Genomic DNA, 20,812 nt, shown 5'->3' on the forward strand with positions numbered 1-20,812 from the left:
TAAGTGCTATCTAACTACACCGTGGGTGCAGGAGCATTATGTGTGGGAGATAACAGATTTGCCAGGCTGCTGCCTGGAGAGCTGCCAGGAGAGGCGACAGCACACATGGAATTGGAGTTTAGAATTTCAAGCAAAAGATTTCTTCTGGGTCTTTTTAGAAAACCACCTTGAGAATGATGCATCTGTGGCTTTGGAGGTAAACAAGTTCTCTCAAGGTTAGAATGTCCTGCCATTCACTGGGACCCTACGTGAGAGGCAGCGGGAGAGATGGGGCTGAAGCCAGAGGAGACATGGGGGAAAACTCTAGAGCAGACTTTAGAACAAATATGTAGAGTCAAACTTCAACAAATGATAGATTAATAGATGACTTATAAGTTTGCAGAAGGAATCTGATGGCACTTAGAAAGGCCTAAGCCTTGATTCAACTTAAAATGTTAAACATCTACATTTTACTACAACAACTACTACTATTTTATTATTTATTATTATTCTTATGGTGTGTGTGTATATATGCATGGGAGGTATGCCGAGGTGTATGCAAAGAGGTCAGAGGACAACTTGTAGGAGGCATTTCTCTCCTTCCACCATGCGGATCCCAGAGATGGAACTCAGGTCGTCAGGCTTGGCAGCAAGCACCTTCACCCATGAGCCACCCCGTCACTTTAAATTCAGCATTTGCATCAACAACCAGAACAATAGCATGCTTACCCATTTAGAGAGGACCCAACGCTGTGTCAGTCATCTTACCTTCCACAAATATTCTAAATTATATTTTCAGGTAGGACCAACGTCAGAACAAAAATCACTTAAATTTGCTTTTGTTTTATTTTATTTATTTTTTTGTGTCCTGGAAGTGAAACCCAGGCCTTAGACATGTCAGGCAAGTGCTCTACCACTAAAGCCTCCTGAAGTTGAATAATAGTAAACGTAAACTGACCTGTTTAAGGTTTTGAAAATAATTTAAAAACTCTTTTAAAAAGCTTTCAGAGGGGGAGAACCATGCTGCTAATTGATGACTCAAAATGAATGATCAGCAAGACTTAAAGGTTTAGAAAAAGCAATGGCAGCCAGTAGAATGTTCATTAGCATGCATGAAGTCCTAGGTATCTGCCCCACAAGCACATTAATAACTCAGATATGGTGGTATGTGTTTGCAATTTCAGCACAAGCAAGGTGGAGGCAGGAGCATCAGGAGTTCTAGGACATCCTCAAGCTACATTGAGAATTCAGGCCAGCGTGGGGTATGTGAGATACTGTTTTCTTTTTAAGACAATGCTATTTTTAAACATCTAGACCTGGGGTGGGCAAACTTACTCTGAAAAGAGTCAGAAAGTGCATATTTAATATTTTGCTAGCTACATGAAATCTGTCACATCTATTCAATTCTCCACCTGTAGCCTAAAAGCATTGGAGAAATATGAAAAAAGTAAGCACGACTGTACCCTAAACCACTTTATGAGAAGCCAAATCTGAATTTAGGTTCATTTTAACGTGCCATTTTGATCTTCTCTTTTAAAAAATGAGGATGGGAAACCCTCTAACAAATATGTAAGAACGGTTCTCAGCTTGTGGACCACATAAAAGTCCATCTGTAGCAGGCGGAAGTGGCTGGGAGTCTTAAGTTTGCTGACCCTGGTATAGATCAAAAGACATTGTAACCTACCTCCATTAAAACACTCATAGGTAAATTAAGCACCTTCCCAGGGCAGCAGGGATGGGTGAGCTGGGCATACTTACTCCATAGAGGAGAAAAATTAAGATGGAGTGGGGTGAGTATTGAACTATTCGAAAGACAGTTACACCAATAGAAGGTACTTTATCTATGTTGTTTTATAGACAACCAGGGAGGAAAGGAAGTTTAAAGAGAAAATTTGGCAGAAGAAAGGAAAACCTTTCTGTCAAAAGGAGCTGGCTCTCCATGAGATGGATCCATTATGATTGTTGTCACAGAGTCATCTTTCAGGAATGCCACTGGAGGAATTCCCCACAGGGAGATAGGAAGTGGATATTAGTGAAAAATTCTCAAGCGTTACAAAGCAAACCTAACCTTCAAAAATCCTTAGGACCTCTTGATTAATGTACTTTTTGATTTCTTCAAATGAAACAGCATCAGCCTAAAGGAGAAAAAAGAACGTCTATTAAAATAAAGCAAAACAAAGGAACAGAAATGCTGGGTTTGGCATACTTTTGTGGATACACATTTGTCAAGCAAAATCCTTTGGGCAGTGCACTATTTTGAGCAATAAGTGCTGTTTGCTGAAATGGTAGGATAAACTGAAGCTCATCGTTGCTTTACAAGCTGTGGCCTGGGATTACAACCAGTGTTGGAGATATTTCTCCTATGAATGAAGAAATGTGGCTGTGGATAACCAGGACATACTGTTTCTGTTGCTTCATTTCTTAAGTTTAGAAGTCCTCAACAATGCGATAGTGTTAAAAACCAACCACAACTGAACATGCACCCCACTCCTGGATACTGACTTCATGTTGTTGGAAGATTATCACATAAAGGGTTTTCTCATTTTTTCCTTTCTCATGTTTTGCCTGTCTCATGCTACTCTAATGTACTGATTAACATAAATATATCAGCCAATTTTTAATTGTTTGTTGTGAATCTAGCCTTTAAGGGCTGAGCCATCTCTGCAGCCCATCGTCAAAATTTTAATGGAAAATACCTGAGACACCTGGTAATTCTAAGTAGGTAAGTAGTGCTGCTGAAGGCTTAATCCTTTGGCAAGAACCCACATTTACAATAGCCATGCTTTACTGAAATACTCTGGCATTTTCAGAAGGGATCTATCACTTTTCAAGATGGCCAGGATTTGAAAGCATTTCATTACTACTGTTTATATGCGTATTTGTTTTCCGAGGCTCCATGTATAGCGCACATTGGAAGTTGTGACGCTGGAACTCCCTTCTGCTGTCAACCACACACTTTGAGAAATGCATAACAAAGCCTAATGGGATGTGCCCAGATGAGGGATGTGAAAGATCTGTGGGAAATTTCCATGGGATGTGATTTTCAGACATGGCCCCAATTATTCCCACCAATTAGGCAGCTGTCCTTAACATGTAAAAGTCCCTGTCTTGGTGAGCTCTCCGCCATTCTTCTCCACAGATTCCTTCATTGCGATTGCATGTTAAGCCTGTGGATGTGATGATAATACTGCGAGCTTGTCCGTTCACAACCTCAGTTCATTTGGAATGCAAGAGGAAAAAAAGACGACACAGTGTCCTTATAAGATACTAATTTCTATTGGTCAGAACCGTTACGTTGTTTTCAATGTGCATCCGGAAAATGAACTTGAATGAAGGTACTGAGAAGGGTAAGCAGACACAGGTCCCACCCCTAACCAAGAATCTATCTACATGAAGTTGGGTGGGTAGGGAGGTGGGGAGAATCTGGTAGGAGTCAAGGAGGGGAAATAAGATAATGTATATTGTATAAAATTTTTTAAATAAAAAACGAACTTGAATGAACAGTCTGATAGTAGACAGTGACACTGAGGTCAAGTTTTGCAGATTTTCCGTTGGCACAGTTTAGGGTGGAGGTAGAAATAAAGAAGCAGGAAGGTTTGGGTAACGCCCTGCTTTTCATCAGTCTGAAGAAAGTATGCCTTTAACCTCCTACTTCATTCCAGGATCCTCCTCTGTTCCTGTCACTGAGATTTTCATCAGCTGAATAGCCAGCCACCTGCCATTCTTCCTGAAATCCTAGTAATGTAAGGGTTGCTTTAATAAGTGACCCTGCTCTTAGCCCAAGTCATTCCTACTTCAAAGCCTGATTCAGGGCAGAAGTGGGGTGGCGATCTGAAAAGTCCCAGGATGAAACAGATGTATATGGTTGTGTAGGAGCAACTATAGGCACTATTGTAAAAACATGGTTGGGGCATGTGTGAGGCTGAAGCAGGAAGGTCATGAGTTCCAGTCCAGTTTGGGCTACACCACAAGATTCCATCTCAAATACCCCCCCCCATCCCCCACATCACACTATAAACAAACCCAACTCCATATGCCAAACCAAGCCAAACAATGATTTTGGAGTCAGCCAGACCTGGGTTTGCCCCTCTTGATAATACTTTGATATTGATGAAGGCAACTCTGCTCCTGCATTTATAAACAGGTGGGGGGGGCCCATTCTTCCAGTTTGGCTGTGAAGATCTAGGATTCAGTGGAGGCATCAACAGAGGACCTGGCACATAGCTTTAAATAATGGTGAAGACCAGCTTGTTTTATATATTGAAAAAGGACTGGTGTTTCTTTCATTATAGAAAGACACATGGTTAGTACGAGCCAGGGCTCCACTTACCGGAGTGCCAGGGATGCCTGGAGAGCCTGGAGGGCCTTGGTGGCCAGGTGATCCTACGGAGCCCTTGCTTCCTGGTGGTCCCACAGGACCTATAGCCCCCTTCATACCCATAAGGCCTGGCTTTCCACGTTCACCTTGGGGACCTCTGTCACCTGGAATTCCCTGATCACCCTGTTTGGGAAGAAAATAAGGAGTCACTCTTTCTAGTAATGCCCCGGTTAATTCCAAAATCCTGGGTCTGTACTGGTATTATTTACTGTGGGTCCTTGGATTATATATGCCTGCCCTGTGGCCCAGTTTGTAACATTTGCATGTGGGAGTATTAACAGTGTCTCTTAGCTAGGGCTATATTGAGAAATGAATGCATCCAAGTAACATGTTTAAAACAATGTTTGATACCTTGGAAGCACTATGCAAACAGACCCTAGTGACAATGATAGTAGTCTTCAGTCTAGGATGATGTCACCTTCAAACGTCAGCACCCACTGCTACTTCAGGTCTGGCTCTCTTTCATGGTTACAAAAGGAGATTGCCAACAGGAGCACCTCCCTGAGACTCTTCACCTAGATAAACTCCAAACCTGCTCTAAATCATCTGGTTATCTCCCCTTTGCATTTTGGTTTGGCCTTCCTTAGATCCTTTGGAGTTTCTCCTACACTCGTGTATTACATGGGTTTCCATGTGTATTCAGTGATGGAAAACATACATCACACAGGAAAGCAAGAGAAGAGAGCTTTAAGACCATCTCTAAGCAAGTGACTGGGGCGGGTGGAGAGGCAGCCATCCCTGAGATGACTTCTTCAAGAGCATAGATGAAAGATAAGAATTTGTCGAGTAAGATGTGAGACTTAGCAATGAGAGGGTTCTAGCTGTGTCTGAATCTGGGAGTTAAGATCTGTAATGTTGCGCCTTTGTTCCAGGTATGTGTCTATACTGTGTGTGCCCCAGGGAAGGGTGACACCGCAGAAAGTGTTTCAGTTCCATGTGTTCAGTTGTATGACTCAGGAGTGAGGTCTGAGCTGAGTGTGACAGACCGGTGCTCAGGGGCTGCCCCGCCTGTCCTGCCTGTCCCGCAGTGTTCCAGTGTTCCCTTATCTGTCATGCTCTGCAAAGGGCTCATCTGTATTTGTCTCCACTAAAAAATCATGAGCAGTCACAGGTATTGATGTGATGTAAGGCGCGAAAGGAGATATAGAAGCCATGAAGAAAGAAAACAGATGACTGTAAATCCAATGATATTGCCTTACAAAATGTATCGATGTACAGAAATCTCAGCTCCTGTCCGGAGAAACTCCCGAGCTTAAAAAACCATAAACACACTTGGATCTATGATCTATATTTTATTATCATATGAACATTTAAATTTTTATGTGTGGGCCCTCGTGAGATAACTGAGCTGGTACCCATCACCCACTGTCACTTCAGGCCTCACAATGTCATATAGCACCCATCACCGTACTTGATGTTCTGGATTTAATCCACACAGGCCACAGGGTGGAGGCAGAGAACTGACTCATAGGTTGTCCTCTGACCATGCATAATTTTTAAAAAATAGGTTTATTTATTTTTTTTACAAAAAAGATGTTTGTAGTGTTTATTATTAAGAAAATAACTGCTTAGAAAAAGAGGACTAGGGAAGCCACATGTAGTTATTGTATATTGCCAGTAGAAAAAAAATGCTTACAGAACCCTGCCAATCTGATTTCAAAAGACTAGATATTTTATATTGATTATATGTGTACATTATATATAAGAGTGACAGATTAAGATACGTTCAAATTATCTAGAGCTTATCCCTGTGTAAGGATGACTGGAAGACTTCTTAAATTTATGTTATCTTGTTTTTCATACTTCCTTCCATTATCATGAATTACTTGTGTAACAGTAAAAAAAACCCAATAAATTAGACACCAGTCCACAAACATAAGGGCAGCCCTAAATAGGGTTATGCAAAGTGACAAGGCTTGAGTAACTTGCATCAGGGACATGAGTCCCAATAGGAGATTAAAATTCAGTACAGAAAATGCTAGTAAGTTTCCATAAGAGCACAGGCAGCCCACAGAGTTCTAGTAAAAGTGCAGCCTGTAACTGCATCTTCTTAGTGTTTCTGTGGATCAGTGGTCCTCAACCTGGGTGGTTTCCCCCCTACAAGGCATTTGGTAATATCTGGATAGTGACAATTGGAGGGACAATGGTGCTAATATATCAAGTGGATAGAGGCCAGCAAGGCTATCAACATTAATATTCTGCAGTGTACTAGATAGCCAAACACCACAGAAACTTATCTGCCTCCAAGTGTCAATCACTGTGGGTGAGAAATCCCTTAGTTGTCAAAAAGAATTTGGGTGGTGGCTATAACTGGCATATGTGTCTCAGACAGGAGGGTGGTAAAACACTTTCCTAAATGGCATAGAAAATCAAGACTCGTGTGTACAAAGACCGACTAACAGGCACACCCTCCACATGACCAGCTTAAGTTCCCCATTCTAGTCCTAGTAGAGATATTGTTTCTTATACATCTTAATCATTTCATGTTGGGGGAACCAAAGTTGTCTACATGCTTTGTTGGGTGACTGAAGTGATGGAACAGTTCCATCAGACAGTGGTGAACAGCAGCCATAGTAGTGATATACATACGCGTTCTCCTTTGGGGCCTCTGTCTCCAGGTTTACCCGTGATGCCCTGGAAAACAGACGTCAACACTAAAAATCAATGCTTGCCAAGATTTTCCATCAGTCTGACTGACCCAAAATGTTTCTGAGATACATGCAGTTATAAAGCAGAAGTCTGAAGAATTCATACTATTCAAATATTTTTTCTCCCATACCTGAGCACCTGGTAATCCATCTTTTCCATTTATGCCCTAAAAAGATAAAAAACAATATTTCTATCCCATGTCTGCACACAGTCATAGTTAAACACATGAAAAAATTACATTACATATTTCTTCAGATATTTTGGTGAGTCTGTATGGCAAAATAGTACATAAAATCAGTACAGTCATGTCTTTGAGTTCAAACTCTGCCATCTACGGGTTCCATTGACCAGGCTCAGGGATTTACTCCATCTGATCAGCAGCAACATCTTCACATATGCAGTGAAGAATGCAAGAACAAGTTTACAACCCAGAAGTAGGCACAACAACCTGGAAAGTGAGGAGTCCCAAGATGGCTTTCTCCACCTTCTATGAAGAACGAAGGTGCCCCCAAAGCATTGAGTGGATGAGCTATGGAGATATTTTATGCCCGTCTTGTGTAGCAACTTTCTCTGGGATAAAACTTTCTGTCTTAGAGGAAGTTCCTTAAGACTCAGAATATTTTAAAGGAAGGTGAAATACTCCATCCTTCAGGGAAGCTTTTAAAAACTCAGGATAAACAACTTGGAGTCTTTAGGAAGTTCCTGAAACTGACCATATTTACTATGCTCCTCCTTCCCCCAGGGCTAGATAAGCAGTAAGGACTTCTGAGAGACGCTTAGACCAGCCAAGCTGCCTTGATGAAGCCCCCAAACAACAGAAGTGTCTGCAAAAGACACTTTCCATCTTCTTGAGCTATCTGTAAGTTGAGCAGTAAGCTACAGGGTTCCATCCTTTGTGAGCGTTTCCCATGGCCATGCAGCTTTCTGGGTATCATCTGTGCTCCTGCCAGTGACCCCTCACCTACACTCCTGTAAGTAATGCCGGTTAAACTCACTGATTCACCAAGTTGGGCTTTTCCACTGTGCTTGCTTTGGTCTGTGGTTGATTCCCTCTCTGTGTGAGGAGACACTCATCCACATCTTCCCAGGAAGAGTGTCAGCACAACAGCCTTCTAGCAGTTTCAAGCACAGACTCCCTCTCTGCAAATGCTGTCACTTGTTTCTGGGGGAATTTCATAGTGTGACTGGAATGTGATCCTACTATAAAATAAACTCTCAGCTGGAGAAAAACTGTTTTTTTCAGTTTGAAAGAATAGGAAACTGGGAATCTGTAACCATAGTTTCTGAGACTATTAAGCAGTGACATTTTCTTTTTTTAATTAGAAAATTGGAACTTCTGGGACCTTTGAAAGGTAATCTGGAAGTGGTCATAAAGCTAGCCCTGCTTGGAGATTTATACTGCTGACAGAGTTGCATGTCAGATATAGAAGGAGGAAAAGGGCTTGGGGTCAAATCAAATACCTAGAGCCCAACTGCAGACGCGGCATCTTTGAGATGTGATTTGAAGAGAGAGATCAAGGTGAGGGGCGGCATTTCCTAGCCAGCAGGTGCTGCACAGACATGCTCTGTGGAAGCCTGAGAGACATTTATTGTGCAGGAACAGATTCCACAAGGACACAGCTGCAGACAGCCACCTGTTCTCACTGCTGTAAATCACACTGGCATCTGTCGCAGTTGGTAACCCAAGCATAGGCTCAGGACTTCTCTGGAAGCACCCTGGGAATTACTGAGAGTACTTTAACTAGGAATATGTTACCTGAAGTGTATAGTTCAGAGAATTTATTAACCCGCAAGAACAAAGAGAGAGCTGATTAAGAAGAGAACGAGAAACAATTGTGACACCCGAATAAAAGATAAATCAAACGTAAAACTGGAATTCATGCTTCGAACCTTTAAAATGTACACAATTTTCTTTTTTAAAATTCATACATATGTACAATGAAACATGTTCATATCCATCCCCCATTTCTCCCACCAGCTCTTCCCGAATCCCTCTTAACACGACCCCTTCCCTGCTTTGTGCTCTCTTCTTTTGATAACTGACTAAATGCAGGTAGCATTGCCTACACACCCATAGGCATAGGATGGGAACCCACCAGTGGGACCAACCTCAGGCACCAACGATTCTCCCTCCTGCAGCAGTTTTTAACACCAACCATTGCTAGCCTGCAACAGCTGCGCAAAAATGTTTGCTTAACAACAACAACAATTCCTACTGTATTCTATCCTGAGAGCTCACTTGCAAGTCTTTTAAAAGATGGCTCAAGGGTTAGGAAGGAGAAATATGTTCAGGGGAGATGACGGGAGGCTCAGAACATTGTTGTGTCCCCTTGGTACTTTCTACAGCCAGCACTGCAGGACTTTCCATACCTCATGCCACCTAATTGACTCCTGGAACACCCAGGGTCATACCTCAAGCCCAGAATGACTGCCTCTGAACAGCGTATGCCTTTTGTCTTTTGCATTGTCACCTCTGCAGAGATGAGGGCCAGAGAATTCATCAACTGAGTGTCAGAGAAATATAACAACGTTCCTAAGGTCTGTGCTACTTATTTTCAGTCCTTCGCTTCCATACACGACATAGCAAATGACTAGCACCTTCTGTAAGAAAGAAATTGGATAGGCTGGACAGGTGGCTCAGGGCTTAAGAGCATTTGTTGCTCTCACTGTGGACTCGGTTTGGTTCTTAGCACCCATCTGATGGCTCACAGTCCTCTCTAACTCCAGTTCCAGAGGATCTGATGCCCTCGTCTAGCCTCCGCGTACACTGGGCACCCATATGGTACACATACACACATGCAGTCACTCAAACGCATAAAATAAATATTCAGGGAGGAAAAAGAATCCTTACAAAAATCCCAGAACTTCATGCCTCTCTCCAGGCTCAGCACACTCTCAAGTTCATAGTAGGGCCTAGATGTATAAATGCTGGGTGGCAATGACTGTCACTGTGTCATAGCAATACACTAGCTCTTTTAGGGCACTGGGCATAACACACCAGCAGCAATGGTTATGACAGCATCCGGACAAGGCGAGTGTATGAAGGAGGAGTTTAAGAAAAGGCTTTCTGCTATAGTTTATCACACAGGTGCTGTGCCAGAGAGCTGTTGACTTCTTCAGGTTTTAGGATATGAAAGGACATTTAATTTGAATGCTACTGAAGTTACTAGACCTAAGAAATAATGAGTCTATTAGCACTTAGAAAAATCTCACCTTGCCGCATTATTGCTTAAGTTATAAAGACACTACATAGAGATCTAGGAAACTCCTGGAGGAATTCGCAGCCAGTAACCCCAAATTCACTTTTTAGAATATGTCTGCATTTCCTTCTGAAATTTGCTTGATCAAACCTTACATTTCTGAGGAGGAAGGTGAAGAGACAATACCTAGAACATTTCTTAGAATAGCAGTTGTTAGCTAATAAGCACTTACTGGCTTCCCTGAGGGTCCCTCTGGTCCAGGAAAACCTGTATCTCCAACAGGTCCTCTTTCACCCTATAAACATATGCCAAGAAAAAAGTTCATTGGTAAAAATTTCTATAAAATAGCATCGAGATACTATAGCAGTGTGCCTGCTGCTAAATTGGTGGTAGCTCACCGGCTCCCCTGGAACTCCTGGAGGGCCTGGGGCACCGGGTTTCCCCTATAAGAAAGCAAATAAAAATGTTAGCAGCAATGTTACCAATGCCATGCCCATATACCTACACAAGAGTTTAAAGGCTACTATAGTATTTGGAATAGTATATGTTCTGGGGGCACTCCAGAGTCCTGAGGAGGAGAAGGAGGATATTTTTGAACACATTAAGCCAAAGTACCCTCATTATTGGATGCCCTTCTGTCTTTTGTTCCTGGCAGTTCTTTCTTACTCTAGGGCAGTGGTTCTCAACCTTCCTAATACTACTACCCTTTAATACAGTTCCTCATGTTGTGGCGACCCCCCCAACCATGATGTTATTTTTGTTGCTACTTCATAACTGTAACCTTGTTGCTGTTAGGAATTGTAGTGCAAATATCTGATATGCAAGATGTGTTTTCATTGTTACAAAATGACCCAAAGGGGTGGGACCCATAGCTTGAGAACTGTTGCTCTAGGGGATGGGAGATGGAGGTGGGAGTTGGGGTGTGTGCTGGTTTTGTCAAGTTGACACAAACTAGAGTCATTTAGGAAGAGAAAACCTTAATTGAGAAGATTCCTCCATCAGATTGGCCTGTGGACAAGTCTGAGGGACATTTTCTTGATTAATGATTGATGTGGGAGGTACTACATCTGGGCTACCTCTGGGCTGGTGGTCCTGGTTGTATTGGAGTGAAAGACCACAGAATGGGATGTATGGTTTAGCAACCTTAATTGCAGAAGGGCTATAAACCCACAAAAGGCCAATTTCAGGCTGCTGACCACCTGTGACGAACTGACCAGGGTGTCAGAGATGGGCAAACAAGACTTGTGGGAAACAAGGAGATGATAACCACCATTTACTTAGGGAGAGATGATTAACTCATACTAAGGTCTGAGGAATTTACAACAGGAAGACACCTACTTCCCCTGGTCAGTAGTCACGTACCCCCGTCACAAGATAGGGACCCCTCCCAAAGGCTTGTGGTTTTTTGTCTTTAAAAGCTGATTGTAACTGAACCTCGGGGCCAATCGGTCTAAAAGCTGACTGAGAGGCCCATCTGCAGATGCCTAATTAAAGCCTCGTGCGAGTTGCATCAATTGGCGCGTGGACTCTTGATTCTTGGGGTGACGAATCCAGCTTGGGGACCCCTCCTCAATTCGGGGAACCCCAACAGGAGATGATATGAAAAATAAAACATTTTATTTGAAAAGCTGTATTTGGGTAAAAGGCTGAGAAAAAAAATATTTCCCCCTCAATGTGCCATGGTCCAAAGGACAAGAACCAGGAAGCCCAGAATCAGAAAGACCACAGGAAGAGGAAGGGATATGTGGTTTACACAGGTTGAAGGTGAAATGTGCCCTTGACCTTCAGCTGGTGGTGGTTTAGAGAGTCTGTAAACCTTTAGGACTGTGGTTTTACTAGCAGAAACAAGCAGACTGCTCAGAGGCAGGCCTTGAAGGTCATCCATTTCTACTTCCTGCTGGAGCTCACTACTGTTTGATTGACAGACATTCGAACAAACAACAGTCCAAGCTCTTTCTGCACCCCCACGCCTTCCCTGCCCTGATGAGCTTTGCCTATGGACTTTGAACCTTAAGTTGCTTCTGTTAAGTGTTTTGTCACAGTGATGGAGGTTACTAACAGCGTCTAGCAGAGACTATAAGCAAAGTGCAGGTGCAGGGCGTCACACAGATCTTCCAGGCTTTGCCTCCAGAAGAAGGACCTTGCCTCCGGGGGTCTAACCATGGCTGCAAAAGTTGTTGCGGGGATATAAGAGAGCATTTGAGATTTTAAAAGGGAAGGGCCCCCTTTTCAACCGGTTTTAGAATCTGGGAGGCAATCCTTCTCAGTGAAGGGAGGAAAAAAAAGATATTCTAGAGAAAGTGTAGGGAAAAGGGACCAGTCAAAGAAACACACCCTGAGCCAAAGAAACACATTTTGGCCCTGCAACCAGAACCAAAGAAATGTACTCTGACCCTGAAACCAGTGCCAAAAGAACACACTTTGGCCCTGGAATCAGAGTCAGTGAAAGAAATGTACCCTGGCCCTAAAATTGAAGCCAAAAGGCTAAAAAGGACCAGAGAAAGAAGCACACTTTGGCCCTGAAACCAGAGCCAAATCTAACCCTAATCCTGTGCAGAAAACTAACCAATCTTGGAGCAGAGCTCTAGCTAATCTTTGCTCAGCATTGAAATCTGACCAATCCCCACCCTGGAAGCCCTATACACCCTGTGTCTGTTCTTCTTTTGCTGCAGCAGTGACAGAGCAGAGGCGACCCTGGGCAGAGCAGACCAAGCAGTGCTGTAACACTTTTGCCGGGGAAACCTTTGGCAGAGAGGAGTTGTTAGACTCCACTCTCTGCCATCTGCTCTCCAGGAGCAGAGCTGAATTGTAGCAACTTTGCCTGAGAAACCTCCTGCGGAGCAAAACTGCTACACTGGGCAAACATCCCCAGCTGGAAGACCCTGTCCTGCCGAGTGGAGCCAATACACTAGGGAAGCCTTTCCCTGAGGCAGGGCTGTAAGCTGCTAAGCTTACTACAACCTGTGGTGGTCCTTGCCTTCTGAGTTCCAGGATACCTTTCCACCCGAGCTGTGTAACATTCAGTTTTCTGTGACTCCTGAGTGCCAGAATACCTGACCCATCCCGATCTGTCTGAAATGCCAACAGAAAGCCCTGGGTAGCCCTGGAAACACAGGAAAGAGACTACTGTCTTCTAGGAAGGGCAGGACTGGGTTTGGTGACCTACACTGAATAGTCTTGACAGGTCCAACTGGCTTTATCTTTGCTTCAATACGATAATCACCTCAAAAAATTTAGACAGTACTGGAATACATCTCTATCTCTATTACCTGTACATCTAGAGATAGGTACTCATTTGACATGTATTCATTTGAATGAGTGCATTTACAATGTCTTGTAGCCATTATGACTTCTTGTAGGCCCTCTTAGCTGTTACTTTCTAAGGACCAGTTTAAAAATATTTATTTTGAATTGCACAATTGCACACGTGTAGTAGGGCAAGTTTTTACCCTTTCCTGATTCTGAGGCTGTCAAGTGTTCCTAAGTTTTGCGATAGCAGCTTTTAAAGTGAATTTATTGATGTTAGGTATTCAAATATATGCCTGATATTTCAATCAAACTTCAGCCTTCAAACATCCTTCTGCAATTGCTCAATTAAACTGTCTTTGGAAACAATTACACATGCTTTAGTTACTTTACTGAAGACAGACTTAATATATGGAAATAGCAGACAGTATTTTGAAGTCACATGTAGATGAATGTAATGGGGAAATGAGTTTCTTTGTGAGGATAAGAATGTGAGTGAAAAGGAAAAGGTATGAGACAGTATTCTGAGTCCAGTTCCTGAAAGAGAGCCCCTAATGCTGGTGAGGAGGAGAGTCAGATGTGTGTGGAGGGCGTAAGATTAGGTGCGAAGTCTACTTTCATAAAGAGTCTTCATTCTATACAAATTCCAGAGTGCGTGCTAGGAAGAGTAGTTTTCATTTCTTTTTTGCTTTTATAATTATGCACATTTTAAGTCTCAGTCTGGACAAGTGTAATAAGAAATGTCATTCTCTGTAAAGCATGTCCACAATGGGTAGCGTTTTATTATTTATTTGAGTTAGTTAAATGTAGTAATGAGTGGTCTGTGGATGGCAATGGATGATGGTTGGACTTAGGTTGTACAGGGTAATGCTAAGTGGTATTAGTGGTAAATGGCAATGGATGGTGGTTGGACTTAGCTTGTACAGGGTAATGCTAAGTGGTATTAGTGAGGCAGCAATAGGGTGGAGCTGAGAGTAGGGAGAGTAGGGCCCCTTCTCATCTCCATGGTGCTCCCACTAGCTACCCACGCACATGGCTTCCATTGACTTTCTTGTAATGTGGTACTGGACTTTCCCTGCAGGGTCACCTGGCAAGAGGATAAATGGCCTCTTCTTCCTAAACTGTGACCACAAAATTTTAATGAGGGCATCATGAATGAAGATCAGAATTATCCCAAGGGCTCAAATAAATGATTTCAACCTTTCTGGGAGCACTTTCTATTCATTTGCAAGGACCTTGGTGAGATTAAAGCATTTGACACCAGAGAGCAACAAAAATGACTGAGAGGGTTGAAGGCTGGTTTATGAGGAAACATTAGCAGCAATAAAGCTCTGCTAATAACCCTGGGTGAAGCGAGCACCCAGGCAGACTACAGCTTAACGCGGGGAGCCCGATGTACGTGCTCCAAGATGGGAACAGGGCCTGTGGGAGATAGAGAATGGCTGAAATAAGACAGGGACAGAGAAAATGAGTTTTCAGAGCTGTGCACACACACTAATGCACACCCATGGGTACCTGGATTTCCTCTCTCCATGAAAGAGACTCGGGAAGGAAAAAAAAAAGACAAAAAGGAGGGGAAAGGTCAAAATAAAAAATGAACATGCTAGAATGGAGCGTGGTGCAGGCTCTGGGCAACTGTTGCTACCAGAGTCACAGTATAATACAAGCACCCTTGATCACTAACTATAGATTGATTATAGATATAGAAATGTGTGTCTGCAAAGCTAACATGAAATAAGCCAAACTCACCGACACGCCAGCAATTCCTGGGGGACCTGCTGGGCCTCGATCTCCCTGTTGAGATTAAAATAGAAATGGCTACTTATAATGACAGCTATAGACTCTTTACTTTTAAAATCACTGTTCAAATAGTAATTGGGCATGATATTGTGGATGGAGGAAATTTCACAAAGTCTTACCCCTAGATGAAAAGTGCAAAGAGAGAGAGAGAGATTCAGTCTTCTCCAAGGATGAATCTCCTGATAGATTATCCAACTCTTAGTGGCCAGCCCTAAACACACACACACACACACACACAGACACAAACATACACACACACACACAGACACACACACACAGACATACACACACACACTCTAAAGCAAAACTAAATGGCCTCAACAGACTGTATTTATATCAAATTATATATGAGTAATAATGAACAGGAGGTCACGAATTTGGAGGGCAAAGGAGTTGGAGGAATAGAGGAAGGGGTAGAAATGTTGTAAATACAATACTTATGTGTATAATTAAAAGAAGTTGGATTTGTAAAGCCTTTGTTTGAATATAATAAGTGCTATTGGTATTAACTTGTATAAAGAAACCTAGAAAATCAGAAAAAATGAATACACAATTCAATCCATTATATTTTCTTCCTCTAAACAAAGTAATTCACAGTCTTAATGAAAATCATTATTCATGATATCACTTTGGCTTACTTCAAGAGGAAACTGTATATCCTTACAGCTAAATTTAGTCAATATTTAAAATTTTATACACAATGAAAATTATTACTATGACCTGAAAACTTAATCATACTGAATGTCTCTTGAAAGTCCTTTCTTTACCTACTCCTGTTGGATGCAGGATTAGAATAAAAACTATTGAGAACTAAAGAGCTGTAGTTCTTTTCCATGATCAATCAGAAGTTCCATTTAATTGCTGTTAAAAACAGAATAACTCATGTGGTGTTCAAGAGGCAGTGTAGTGCTTCAGATACGGTTGACAGTACTGCATGTGCTGGTGATTACACGTGATAAAAAATGGCAATTTTGTTATGTAGAACCCATATTTAAAAAACTTCATAATTTTGCTTAGGGACATAAAAGAAGACCTGATGAAATCAAGAGGTATGGAGTGTAAGACAATGCTGTAATTTATGTACTTAGGGTGGTTGTTCACGACTGTTTGAACAAAAATATTAAAGTTCACTTGAGATAATAAATGAGAGGATGTAACAAAAATATTAGAAGAATAATAGACAATAGCAATACTGATATTTAAGCCTATAGTAAAGCTATAGTTGAAATAATGGAATGCTGGTATAAAGTTAAGCAATATGTCAATGCAAATGAATATAAATCTTAGAAGTACAGCAGCATTAGTATTAGGGATTTTAGGAAAGAGAGAGCAGTGTCAGAGGAAAAGTTAAAGACTGAATAGATCTTTATACTGTATTTCAAATAAATTCAACATAGGGAGATGTAAAAATAAGATAACATTGACTTTATAAAAGAACTAAAGGAATCTATTGGTGACTATCTGATCTTGGTTGAGAAATGAAAGTAAACATAAAAAAATCCAAGGAAGAAATAAAAAACAGTTCAGATTTGACTATAATAAAGTTTTTACAGTAAGACTAAAATTAGAAACAGAAAAGAAATGTCCAATTAGGACATGGACTGTAACAAATAGATAATAGAAGTAATATCTTTAGAACTTAAAGCCCCTGTTAAAAGAAAAATAAATAATGCATGATCTAACTCATGTAGGAAAGTAGATTCCATAGACACAGATAATCCAGGAGTGGTTAGCAGAGGTGAGAGGGTGTAGAGGCGAGGAGGGGGTGTGAAGTTTGGTCAGGCAATACCAGGTTACAGTTACACAGAAGTAATATCTTGTGGTGTGTTGCACAGTAGGATGGCAATGGGAGATAACATGCTCTTTATTTCAAAGTAGTGAGAGGAGTGGGTTTTCAATACACTTATCCCAAAGAAGTAACCAGTGTTGGAAGTGGTGACATGACAAAAGCCCTGATTTGAGCATCTTACACTGTATTAGAAACTTCATAGTTTACCTGTAAATTATTATGTGTCATCTTGAATATACCATAACTTTTCACTCAGTGGAAATATTTACATATCTAATAAATGCGCAGAGGGCCTCCAGTTTTTAATCTCTCTCCTCTAATCATCTTGCCTCACTTTCTCGTAGTTACATCTGAGATACAGTCAATATTTACATTCTCTCCAGCATCTCATTCTCACACACCCCAGCTTTTGGCCATCAGAATCCCACGATTCTCGATTCATTCATGGTTCAAACTTTTCATTATCCTTCACTCCCTGCATGGTCTGATTCTTTCATGGCTCGTTAAAATTCCTTGGTTATTTGCTTTCATCTCTCCCTATTGTATACCATTAATCTCCTTTTGATACATTTGTGTTTAACTACTCACTTTGTCAAAGCCAGGACATTGCTTAAACCCATTCTTCTACTGTTTTGTGTCTTTGCTTGAAAATCTTCACTTGACTGGGGAAACATACACAATTGTAAGGACTGATCTAGCTATGTTTAGTAACCGTGGCTTGTCTTCCTTGTTTAAGCTCATGACTACCCATCACACTAGCTGCTTTATTATGCAGCTTGGTGTCTTCTTTGACAAATCTTTATTCTTTTCCTACATTTAATCAATCAGAAAATCCTGTTTATTATTTCCTCACACCGTGTCTACAATCCAGTCATTTCTTACTCTACCCACTGCTTCTATTCAGAGCCAACCAACATAAGCTCCATTGTGAATACTGGATGGCCTGTTCCTCAAAGGAAATCTGTGTTGCAGATTTACTGGCCTCTGGTGCCCTTGGGAGATGGTAGAAACTTTGGTAGATGAGGCCTCATAGAACAAAGTCAGGTCATTGAAGGTATGACCTTGAAGGGAATATTGGAACCCTAGCCTCTCTTTGTTTCACTCATTTTGATTTCTGCCTGTCTTATGCTCTTGCATATTGTACACCCTCGCCAGACCTCAAAAAGCAATGGGGCCATTCTGTGAGACCAGAACAGGAATAAGATACCTGGCAAATTAATGGGAGTCCAAAACAGGAAAACTATACCTGGCAGGTTAAGGGTTCTGTTTGCGTTAAGACAACTAAGAAGAAGTTCCTGTTCATCCTGGGCATGTTAAGGTTTCTGTTTGTAGTTTGAGAATGAGCTCCTGTTTGTTCTGTGTTAAGCCCTTGCAAGTTAAGGTTTCTATTTGTAATTAAGAATAAGTTCCTGTTTCTTAGATCTGATGTAAACTGCTGGCAGCCCCGTTTACATGAGGTGTATCTGTCCCCTTGCTCATTCCTTTTCATTGTATCCTTTCAACAATGTATAACAGTCAACTTTCTCGCCTCTGTGGACACCTCATCTCTCCAATAAAATGGACATCAGGAAGGCTAGCAGGGGTTGCTCTCTCAAATCCTTACTGGCCAGTCCCCAAGCACAGCTTGCTTTAACTGGGCACTCACGGATTTGACCTTTTCTCCTCTCGATTCTCAGGCCTAACATTTCCTCTGTGACTCCTTCCGGTTCTGTCTCCAGCTTCCTGCTTGAGTTCCTGCCCTGACCCACTGATGATGGGGTGTGTCGTGGAAATGTAAGCCAAATAAACCCCTTCATCCCTCCAAGTTGCTTTTGCTGAAAATGTTTTATCACAGCACCAAAAAGAGCACTAGAATATTAGATAATGCTGGACCCTTTCATCCCTTCTAGCTGAGAGCACAGCCAGCACCATCCCCCCAGTGGCCACACTGAGCAGCACTGTCTGATGTGCTGGGCCCATCTTTCCACCCTATCTCTGCGTCTCCGACCTAAAATCCAAGACGTCTGCATTTACACATTCACCTTCCTATTACCCCTGGCGCTGGTGACCTATCTCGGGGTCTTTAGCTTCATGAACTGTTATTTCTTCAAACTCATGAGGACACGGCTAACTCATCTCCCTTAGGTCACTATTCAGCTCTTATTTTCTTGACTATCATATGGTTGGTGTTGGAGGGACCCCTACCCCCACCAAGCATGCACGAGACCCTTTAACCTGTTCAACTTTAATTTCTTTCTGTAGTATTTTCTGATAACTGTTTTTATCATGCATTCCCCATTAGTCCCTGTATCCCTCCCTAGAAAACAAGTGTATAAATGCTTTGCTTGTTCTGTTCCCCTAATAATTCATAAACATAAAGCAGTTACTGCTGTATTAGCAGGTAAACACATACTTTTGAATATTGAGCAAATTCAACCTGTGTGCTCACCTTTACACCAGGAAATCCTTCCAGTCCCGGCAAGCCCATCGCACCAGGCTCTCCCTGCAAAACAGGAAAATGTAACATGCAGGAGCAATGGCCAAGGTGTAGAAGCAAACCTCACGGGCTTTACTTCCCACACCCCTCAACACTGATTTCAAACTTGGTTAGCGAATAGTACCCTCTATTTTCAAGCATTAGGTGTATGAAAATAGCTTGGAAGTTAAAGCTATTCTCTGGGCCTGAGTCCATTTTCCGATTAATTATTTTTATTCTGATTACGAATCTAATCAGGATGAATCCCTGTAGTATATTAATAATTCCAATTTCAGTAAGAATTAGAATGAGAAGCAGGTTTTAATAAAGTTTGCCAATTTGTGAGACACCTGGGGCTGCTAGCTTATGATATTGTAAGATTGAACTCTTTAAGTGTGAGTGAAGCTGGAGTCTCAAAGCAGAATGTAGTATCCTTAACATGGATTGCAAATGCTTAGGAAGATAACCCCAATAATATAAGTTATTGCTCAAGCTGACAGGTACTGAAAGGGATAGACCAGCATTAAAAAAATAAAAACAAAACAAAACAGCAACAAAATCTTTATGTAGTCTATCACATGGTCCTAGACCTATGTTGAAAAATGCTGATGATTTGAACAAGTAAATGTTATCATCAAGAAAACTGTAGAGTGGGTCCAGAGAAATGCTCAGCAGTTGGCTGCACTTGCAGAGATGGGAGTTCAGTTCCCAGCATCCACAGTGTTGCTCACCACCACCTGTAACTGCATTTTCAGGGGGAATCTGATGCCCTCTTCTGGCCTCCTGTAGGTACTGCACACATGTGATGCATGTACTAGTCCAGGCAAAGAACAGAAACATAAACAAATCTTTAGAGAAACTGTTAATATGTAGTTATTTGATAATTTCTTATGAATTAATTACTTTTAACTAAAATTATTTTTCCTAGGATGCTAGATGCTTTAAAGATCACAACACTGGCTGGTGTGGTGGTACATGCCTTTAATCCTACCTCCTGAGGGGCAGAGGTAGGTGGGTGCCTACAAACAAACAAACGAACAAACAACACAGAAAAGCCAGCTTTCAAATTATATTCTTTGCATACAAAACACCATTCTGCTTGAAGATATTTCTAAAGCCGCAATATCCATTGCTTATCCCCCTATTGCACACACCTAACAAGTCAGAGTGCAACTTGGTATGCTTTATGTTTCAGAATTTTTTAACGCTCAGTAGTCTATAACCTGTCAATCACAAGAATAAAAAAACAAAAAGGAGCTCAGATTCTTTTCCGTGTAAGTCTGTGTGAAGGAGGCCCCGAGTTATCAATGCATGGG

At 41.7% G+C, this 20,812-nt stretch overlaps 1 protein-coding gene across 4 annotated transcripts in view; it reads right to left on the minus strand.

Annotated features, from left to right (window-relative positions):
- Window positions 1–20,812, minus strand: part of Col19a1 (collagen type XIX alpha 1 chain) — a 313,664-nt gene that overhangs the window by 19,485 nt on the left and 273,367 nt on the right. For all 4 annotated transcript variants that reach the window (XM_013125565.2, XM_040729471.1, XM_040729472.1 and 1 more), the window contains 8 exons: window positions 19,470–19,523; window positions 15,202–15,246; window positions 10,605–10,649; window positions 10,439–10,501; window positions 7,137–7,172; window positions 6,947–6,991; window positions 4,310–4,480; window positions 2,048–2,114 (listed from right to left, as the gene is read on the minus strand). In XM_013125565.2, the coding sequence (XP_012981019.1) occupies window positions 2,048–2,114; window positions 4,310–4,480; window positions 6,947–6,991; window positions 7,137–7,172; window positions 10,439–10,501; window positions 10,605–10,649; window positions 15,202–15,246; window positions 19,470–19,523 (526 nt within the window). The remainder of the gene's footprint in view (window positions 1–2,047; window positions 2,115–4,309; window positions 4,481–6,946; window positions 6,992–7,136; window positions 7,173–10,438; window positions 10,502–10,604; window positions 10,650–15,201; window positions 15,247–19,469; window positions 19,524–20,812) is intronic.

Source organism: Mesocricetus auratus, unplaced genomic scaffold (genome assembly GCF_017639785.1).
Source record: "Mesocricetus auratus isolate SY011 unplaced genomic scaffold, BCM_Maur_2.0 Super-Scaffold_100021, whole genome shotgun sequence".
Classification (NCBI taxonomy): Eukaryota; Metazoa; Chordata; class Mammalia; order Rodentia; family Cricetidae; genus Mesocricetus; species Mesocricetus auratus.